The 10152-nt window shown below is 34.6% G+C and overlaps 1 protein-coding gene across 1 annotated transcript in view; it reads right to left on the bottom strand.

Annotated features, from left to right (window-relative positions):
• Window positions 1–1815: 1815 nt before the first annotated feature.
• Window positions 1816–10152, bottom strand: part of botv (exostosin like glycosyltransferase 3) — a 52589-nt gene continuing 44252 nt past the window's right edge. The window contains exons 19-20 of the mRNA XM_071584460.1: window positions 8509–8613; window positions 1816–8022 (exon numbers count right to left, since the gene is read on the bottom strand). Coding sequence (XP_071440561.1) covers window positions 7918–8022; window positions 8509–8613 — 210 coding nt within the window. The 3' untranslated portion in view covers window positions 1816–7917. The remainder of the gene's footprint in view (window positions 8023–8508; window positions 8614–10152) is intronic.

The raw sequence follows: 10152 nt of genomic DNA, 5'->3' as shown, positions 1-10152 counted from the left end.
TTAAGTAGAACTAATTATTTTTTAGACACTGAGGGTGGCAAGTGGAATTTTTACTATCTATAATCCTACAGTAGTCTTGCGTGCTGTAAGAAATTTGTATATGAGTAAGTCACCTAAGCGATGAAACTGGTAGTTTCATATTAATAAATTTTTGTGAATTTACGAAGTTTAACTTATTCCTTACAATGAATTTTCATGAGGTTGAGCTCGATATCAATGAAATACTATGAGGGTCTATATTGTAAAGATTATAGGCCAGCCAGGTTACGCATAGAGAATATGGTGTAGATGGAGATAGCTTAGGTCCAGGCATACTTGAATGCGAGAGAGGAGCATTGAGAGAATTGAAATCACAAAGTCATGGGGATGAATTAAAATCTTTGAACAGCTACTTAACGGTATACGAAAAAGTGGATGGAAGAGTTTTTCCGGTGGCTAATTCCTAGCATTTATGAGGGAGGAATTGGATCAGAAGATTTCATTAAATCAGGTTTAGTTCCATCCCTAAAAGGGAAAGTACGAGGGTACATATGCTGCTATAGCAGTAATGAGGTCAATAATTAAAAGGAACACCAGAGTACAAATCAGGATGCATTTGTTGGCTTCATAGACATGGAGAAGCATTTGATATAGTAAATGGGGTACAATTAATGAATATATCACAGAAGATAAGGTTAAATTAGAGGGATGAAGCACTTCATCTGCAACCTGTTCAAGTCTATGACTGCTTAAGTGCATGCGGCAGATTGCGTGCAGCGAGAGTTTGAATCAGCAGTGTTAAAAAGAAGAGTAAAATAGGGTTGTCATTTAAGATCCTTAGTTTTCTAAGTATACATAGAGGAAATGGTAAAAGAGACATATAAATACCTTGAAATAGAAATGTTGGTCAGGGGGAAATTCAAAAATTTCAGTTAGGTTTGCAGATAATCCAGCTTGAGATGACCAGGCAGCCAAAGGGTTACAATAATTTCTGTGTGGATTAAGGAATTTGTCTGAAGGATATGAGATGAGAATAAATGTAAACAAAGTAAAGGTGTTGAAGTTTTTGAGAAAGAAGATGGATAGTTAAATCTTTAAATACTAGGACAAATACAGTTTACCTATCTTTGCAGTGTTTTGGACAAATATGATCAAATAAGTAAGGACATTAAAAAAAACTGTATTAGGCAAAGATGCTTTCACAAGGTGGTAATTTAGGATAGGGACATTACATAAGATGCTAACAAAAGGCTCTAAAAAAATTAAATATGGATCACGGTTTTGTTTTACATGAATATGACCATTAAAACAAGATATTAGGTGTAAATTGGAGGATTTTGAGAAGGATGGAAAAAGCAAAATGGACAGAAAGGAAAGCAAAGAGGGTAGTGCCAGGCATGGTGGTGGAGGAGAGGGGATTGGTGGGAGAAATCCAAAGGAGGTAGGAAAGGTTGATGCAGAGGATTTTAATAAATGGGATGTTGAAGACTTTGATTTAGGGGAGAATTTTGGGCAGCCAACTTAGAGATTGGAAAAGGATAGTCAAGTTGGATAGAATGAAGATAGATAGCTAGGAAATATGTAGAATTGAAGAACAGCTGAACATTGTTTGGGATTTCAGGATGTCTCTTGTAAGATAGAGTAGAGAGGGATGTAGAGATGTTCGGTCTGCCTGTATCCAAAATCTGTCTTAATGGCAGAATATTTAAAATAATAAACCTTCAAATTAATATGACTCAGTTTTCCCAAAATTAAAAAAAAAAATGAATGACACTAAGGATTTCAGTAAATTATGATAAAAACATAGCACAATTTCCATGTGTACAACCATTTATTGCCATTTCATTTATATTATCTTCATGTTAACAAAATGGCCTCTTTATACACTCAAAATCAGAGGAAGTCCAGCTGAAAAAATACTAACGACTACATTAGGATTCACAGACATCCAGGACATCCCAAGATTTTGCATTTTCTGTCATGATGCTCATTAAATCCCCAAAGAATTTCCCTGAATGCAATGATAAAAGAAATTTTCTACAAATACTTTCAACTGAAAAGGTAACAACTTCAATTAATTAAAAAGGAAGTGAAAATATTTGAGGTAATTGAAAAATTATGCCAGCAACTGAAAGCCACTAAAGTAGCCCCATTGGAGCTACAGAGTGACAACTTCCACTCCCTCCAATGCCCTCTTCCCCACGGGATATTTTGAGTAGAAAAATGTCAGAATTTACCACTCCATAAAAACACCTTCATTTTTGTTTCAAGTTATCAATCCCATTCATTCACATAAACACTATGCATATTTTCCCAACAGTTAAGATTTATTCATGTAAACAAAAAGAGGCCATTGCCTCCATTATGTATATTAGAACAATAATTGGTTCTTAAAAAAGTATACTTTAAATAACAGGGCAGGCAGTCACTTTAAGTAACAGAACTAAAAAGAGTAAAAATGTACTAGAAATATTTAAGAAAAGGACATTCTATGCAAGGCCACCACAGTCATGAGTCATCTCAAACGTGGATCCTTACATGTTCTTCGAGAGAGCAAGTATTTACATCAGAGATTTACAAAGTAAATAATTTATTACAAATCACGGAAATAAAATATAACATAAAATTTGCAGCAACCAACGGTTCTTTAAAACTTAAGGAAGTTACCATTGTTACAATGGCAAAGCTTCATTTGTAAGAAAACAATCAATTTGCTTGACGGTTAAACGCTAAAATAAATCTGGTTTCACCAACCCACAGGCCCACCATTATTTTATCAGCAAACACTACAATTGTTATAAATTGTTACAAATTAAACCCAATTTCAATCAGTCAATGATTCTTGCTTTAATGGAAATTTTTTGGCAATTAATTGGACAAGTTGATCGGTTGCTATTGATTTCAACTGATGGAACACAAGGAAAAGTGCAAAAATCAAGCACTGGTTGTAGCTGGCACAACCAGGCTTTATTAGCACTTTCCTTTCGAAAACAATCATTCAGTATTAACTTAGTTTATCTTTGTCACGTCGAAATCTGCCTTGGAAGGGCATAAAAGTTCAGGAATTATAAATTCGTACACCTTTTCCTTCTGACTTTTCCAGACCAAAACTTAAATTTTAACACAAGATGTAATATTTTCATGTTGGATCCTTCCAGCAGGAATTTGACCTGCCACTCTTTTAATTAGATTACTGACACAAATCCTTATCAGTGCAGTTTATAGAAGACAGGAACATATTTTGTAACACAAACAACTGCATTTGCTGCACTATGTCAAAAATATCAGTCAACCAAGTAGAATTTCTTGAATGGTCACATGTGAATATTAAGGATTTTGACGATTATATTCATAACATTTTCAGAATTTCAAGTTATTCAATAGAGTCACCTGAATTTCCACAAGTCCCAGGTCTAATATTTATTTTCCCATGCTTGACCCATATTTCCAGGCTTGAGGCAACCCAGCAGTTATTTTGCAGCTATTATTGGAAACAGTACTGAATAAACAGCAAAGAGTAACACATAATCAGAGAGAATATGGTGATAATGGGAGCTAGGCATTCATTTAACCTCGTATTTTAATTATTGGCAGAATAAAAATAATAAATGTCAGCACGCAGCATATAAAAAAAATATTGTAAAGAATACAATTAATGAAATCAAAATTAACTTATAAAATTTGAAACTCACAATATTAAATTTTTTTCCGATAAATGATATTTCAAAGGTATGACATGGCCAACTGATTTTTTCTACCAACTGAAGACTCGAAGGACATCATAATTCCAGCTTAATTTTGCAGCTACTGGATGTATCCGCTAGAGGAACAATTGGTTTATACAAGTATTCATATCTTGGACACCTTTGATACAAAATATTAAACTCCCTGGATAATTAATATTCCTTTATGTACAAACACTCAATTAACATAGTCAACAGGGCACCTCAAATTGCTATTGTTGTGCCTAATGAGCTTTGAATAAATACCTTATTCACTACCCTAGAATGCAAAATTAATAGCTTTTTTCAACTTTGCAACAAATTCAATAATATAATTCTTCAGTATTCACAACACATATCATGTGAAATAATGAGCACAGGGCTAAAATTTACACAGGTATACCCCAATTTATATTGGACTGGTTCGCATTCCTCTACTCCCGGGATACATCATATTGCATGACTCTTTAAACATTCAGGAAAAACACGAGTAAAATGAGCACTATTCTTTACATCAAATGAGCATAAGATATCTACAATCAAACAGGTCTGGAGCTTTAATAATTATTATTTCCAATTCGATCAAAAATGCAAAAGTAGAATCATTGTATTTCACTACGGCTCAACATTTTTGATGCTTGGCACTAAAAATATAACGCCTCATAACACCAATAAAGGTATGATTAAATGCACATAACTCATCCCTCTTTGCTGATAATTAATAGTATTGTATAACTTCCCACAAAGCTTTCCTACTCTGGCCATGGATCATTAAAAAAAAAATTCACAAAACCTTTACAGTTAAAAACAAGGTTACAATCATAGATTGCAAAAATGGCACCAAATAGTCACCTGCCATCATTTCATGCAGTGAAATTTTAATAATGGTGATTGAACCATACAATTTCACAACACAATGTATCTGAAGAAAATATAGTGCTTCAAATTATTGGCTGTTTTAAGTTAACTAGTTAGCTATTAATGTTGATATTCCCGATGATTCCTAGCAACAAAACTATTTGATAAAAAATCCTATGGACAGATATTGTGATCACATTTGTCGCAAAATAAAAAGTTAATATATATTTGATGCTGATCACAAATGAACATTTTACAAATTTTCCTCTGACAACATCTAGTTTGCTAATTTCCTCCATATTTTCAGGGTCCGTAGTTCTATAATAATAATTAAAATTGAAAAAGTGAGGAAGAGCACCTCTTGTAAACATTTATGAAAAATCCTTTGAAAAAGTTGAAATGGATAAAACATTCTTAAAATCAAATATGATATCAATGACAGCTCTCACTTACTGGCTATTTTCTTGCATTTCTATTGACTTTGCCAAAGTTCAACTCCTGGCCAGGTCATTTTTTTCATTTATTTAAGTTTGCTGAAGAGCATAACAATTTTGCTTGGCCATAAAGTTGACCCAAAACAATACCTGGATTGGGTCTTTCTGCCTTAAAAAAAGTTTTCAGTGCCACTGCATAGTCCTCGCACTCCCCATAGCACAAAACCAATTCCATTTCTAATTCCTGTTTAATTAACAAATCTTCATGGCCCTAAAATGCAATTTTATTTCCCTGCCCTGTTTAAGTGACATTAAATAACCACAGTAATTGACTCAAAAGGGTGGCTTGATAAGTGAGGGTAGAACTCACCTAACGTACTAAGCCCTACAAAGCACGTGAAATTCACCCATCAGAGTATGGAGGTCAGTTCCTTTCCTGTGCCCCTTGAGGTTTCCCAGGAAGACAATATCCGAAAAACACAACTTCAGAGGTATCCTGAGGCATTACCAGGCATCAAACCCAGGCTTCTGACTTTCACCTACCTAAATAGTATACATACTGATAACAGTAAAACCAAGTGCAAAAATTAATCTCAGCAATCTTTTCATGATCTGTAGAAAAATAAAATATAAAAAATATTTTCAATGGGCAAAGCCCCACCCATGCAAAACCATACCACTGGACCATAGCCAAACACAAGAGCAATTATTTATCAGAGGTTTAAGAAATCACATTTCATTTTTAGAATTAATAACCAGCTCTATGAATTCATATGGCTTTTACTAATCTCTATCTCAAAATTTGCATGGACAGGTGCTTTTTCACTTGGCCAGTTTCAATTACAGGTAGACTTGTCTTCCTAAGCCTCCCCTTTTACATGCGAGACTCTTTAAGATAAACCTTTTGCAATTAGATTCTTCTTTTGTGATTTATATAAGACTGAGGAATATGTGATTATCACTTCCACCACGTGACTTTGTAATAAAGATCCGTGAACATTTGTAAATAAAAGATTAACATTTCTGATCAACAAGTGAAGAAAGCATACCAAACAATGGGCCAACTATAAATTAAACTTCCTCACGACAATCATGAACATCTTCATCCACATTACTGCAAGTTTTTCATTCATGGCTATTGGCAACCTGACGTAAATTCATTTTCTTATTTTTATGTGTCATTATACTGTATATTTACTGGAAATATTATTTTTCTATGTTCTATACATTTCAGTCTGCAATGTTTGTCCCTGTGAGTTAGGAATTCACCAACTCTATTCTCCAATTTTAATGCATGTAAATTTTAAATCCATTTTATTACCTCTATTTCATTAACCATCATTTTACTCTTTCTTTATTTTGAAGAGCCCTTCCCTAAGAAGAAAAATTACATCATATTAATTTTCCAGTGGGTTTGGAATTAAACCCTATATTTCCCATACCATTGGTTACTTCTCTTTTGCGGTTTTGTTTTTCATGGAGTTATAAGGAAGATAACCCCATGAATGACAAGATCTACTTGTGTATAGTCCTTAATACACAAACGCTGCAAATAGTTATTCAATCATACACTCAACCCTATTTCCAATATTCATTCTTAAATGGAAATTTCATTAATCCAGTAGCTTTATATTGCATATACTCCACATAAATCAGGGTATACCTGCACTAGTTATTTGATATTAGTGAAAAGTATTAAAGGACCCCAGAAGTATGGACAGTGGGAATGAAGTATGCCATAGAGAATAATCTTGGACCGTATTAAAATGGCAAAGATTAATCTACATCACATAACAATAAGTATGAATAGATTCCAGAATTTGTAACGGACTGCAACATGCTAATAACTGATGGGCTAGATGTCTCTATATGATGATAAAAATCCACATATCACAAAAGCTTTTGATTGCTCAACATAAATTAGCAATGCAACCACACGGTACAAATGTCATCAAAATAAAAACTAAAAAAATACAAGGTCCCTGGAAAATTTACAAAATGTTATGACCTTTGGTAATAATATATGTAAAGCACATACATTAACACAACAAATTTTTACACACTGCACTCGCCATTGACTTGAGCACATATCCTTGAAAAGCAGATGTACAAAAAGAAATTATGCTTAGCATTTTTATGCATACACAAGATTAAAAAAGAATAAAAACTATTATAAACAAAATTTAAACTTTACAACATTAAGATAATCTTTGAAATTAAAATAATTATAAAACTTTAAAAAAATATCTACTGAGAATTTGCAAACATTCACTTTCTTTGGTTTTTGTTCGCAGGAGTTGATGGATTCACTTGGCTGTATGTGCTGTCCACATTACAAAAAAATGCAAAGGATATTTTATACCTAACAGAATGAGACATGAAAAAGGCACAAGGTCATTGAACACAATGCTTTTTCCACTCATTTCATCTCCAATATAAAAGGTAGAATAAATATTAAAAGTAGAATGAATTGTAATTTTCCCACCCACAATGACACAGAAAGCCTTGGTCTCCATTAACTCCCACCTCACTCCAATATCCTTACATGAAAAGACACTCAAACATCCCTAAAACATGTTAAATCATCACCCCTGTTACACTCATGCATACATACTACATAGCACCACCATTATCTACCTGCATCAATTACTATTAATCAGAATCCAATTCTTTTCATAGAGCGAAAATATTTAGAAGCCTCTCATTTTTCGAAAAACTGTGAAGGATGAGGCTCTCTACTCTGCATCAAACAAAGTCTCACAACACTTAACATCCATTGCTTGTGAGGTAGGGAACTTTCTTTCGCATGAATTGTTTGCTTTTGCTCACTAGAGCAACACCAGGTCCTAAGGCCAACTTTGTTGAACCATTATGGGATATAAATAAAGGTAAGCAGAAGTTACCCACATCAGCACAAGCTCAGATCATATGAACTTGAAACACTTCTGTTTATCATGAGGAATGCGTGTCTTGAACAATATGGAGTCAGCTCGAAACTGCGTGTTGAGCAAAGGAGTGTAGCCATAAACCTGAACACCATGGGGAAACAAGATATTAATTACAATGGACAGGTCATTCACAGATTCAATTTGCAAGTAAGCATGCCAGCATTGACTATGATAATAGAAAAACTAGAAAATGTGCTCCAGCTACTTCCATAGATGACAGCAAGTATTAATCAATTGGCTCTGTTTATAGTTCATTCATTTCACAAAACCTCAAGAAGTTACATTTATGACTGCCAGCAAAAAATCCTTACCATGTACATTTCATTTAACTATGACAACAAAATTATAATTGGAAAACTTCAATTAACATGCATCAAATCCTCCGTACTTCTTCAATTTCACTGCCTGGTGAGTGTCAACATGTACGACCATGTCTCAAACTATAGACTAATGACATACATACATGCATGTGACATTAAATTACCTGCCACAAGTTGAAATTCATCCCAAGCCAAGGATGGATTAGCTAATATCTTTTATAGATTACAAAAAAAACAAAATACAAACCTCTGAGAAAAAATTTATACATTTATGCCTCTCTTGGAAGTGAGTGTCATCCTCAGATAAGGAAACAGGGCAACCGGGGCACCGGAATGTCCAACGGGAGGTTACCTTAAAGATATCAAAATTCAAAGTTTTAATGCATACATGCAGTTTGTTCAAAGTGGTATTCTCCATTCTGAAATACACAGCTTAATAATATTAAATAAAAAACCACCATTGTCACCATACTCGCAATTTAAATTGGCTGTTTGCACCATAATTTATTCATTTCTGTGGAAGTTGGCTCATTGGTTGACCAAGCAGTTCTCAGGTGAAAGACAATCTCTCTAAATAACCTGATCTGAATCTGTAAGTTTCGATCATCAAAGAGTCAATCAAATTTCTCTCCCCATGAACTAAAAGCTTGATGCAGTGAATGGGCTTTCTGATTGACCCTTAATTCTGATGACCCCTAGAAGTGTGCAGGCAGGAGAAGTGGCAATTTCTCATCACAGACACACCCATGCCAAATTGCTCAAAGGGTGGGAGCCAGACGAAAGATCTGTTCCTTAGTGATACAATCATAAAAGGCATCTGTCCTAAGTGATGGTGCCGTTTGAGTGACAGTACTACATTAAATACACCATTGAGGATGGCAACAGGAAATGAAATTAATTAATTATCCTACAAAATAATCATTGACATAGATTTGAGCATGATTCCTGACAAATATGGGATTTGGCATGCTTGGCCATGCCCATCAAGATTCTGCGGTTGTCATCCCACAAAATCCTTGCAAAGAAGAATAGATATCAGAAGCAGTGAAAAAAGCACAGATGAGGACTCTACCAGTTAGAATAGGGACTTAGAATGCTAACAAGATAGAAAATGGGAGATAGAGAGAGGAAATATAAATATTTTTGGGCTGTCTGAGGTAAGATTGAAGGATAGCAAGATTAATAGTCATAGGGTGATACACAGCAGAGAGGAAGAACACCAGTGAGGGGGGAAGGGCAATAATATTGAACAAAAATGTAAGCAGATGTTTAATGAACATAGAGTAGGTCAGTGATACTACCTTGATCAAAAAGTTCCCGGAATAACCACCGTGTGGCACTCCCATCGTTCCGATTTGAGTTCTGTTTTTTTTGTTAAATTGGTACATCTGTTGTTGATATTCCCTTTAAATCTTAGTGTCATAACTTGACATTTGCAAAAGTTACGTAGCCAAGAGTACATCTATCTCTGTGTGTGTTGGCGATTTTTTACAATTTCAGAAATGGATTTAAATTTGCAACAACGAACTTGTATTAAATTTTGCGTAAAAAACGGATTTAGTGGCGCACGGACGTTGGAAATGTTGGAAAAGTGTTTCGGCAACGATTCTCTAAAAAAAACGGTCGTTTACCAGTGGCACGAGCGGTTCAGAAGTGGTCGTGAGTCAATCGAAGATGATGAACGCAGTGGCAGACCATCGACATCGAAAGTCGGTGAAAAAATTGATAAAGTAAAAGAAATGTTGGTCAATAACCGCAAATTAACCATCAGAGAAATAGCGGAGGACTTGAACATTGCCTATGGATCCGCCCAAGACATTGTGGTTAATGATTTGGGTTTCCGTCGTGTAGCAGCAAAGTTGGTTCCGAAAGACCTCAATTTCATGCAAAA

Source organism: Hetaerina americana, unplaced genomic scaffold (genome assembly GCF_022747635.1).
Source record: "Hetaerina americana unplaced genomic scaffold, ioHetAmer1.1.p SCAF_19, whole genome shotgun sequence".
In the NCBI taxonomy this organism is placed as follows: Eukaryota; Metazoa; Arthropoda; class Insecta; order Odonata; family Calopterygidae; genus Hetaerina; species Hetaerina americana.
Note: the sequence above shows the minus strand (reverse complement) of the source record. Positions and strands in the feature narration are given on the sequence as shown.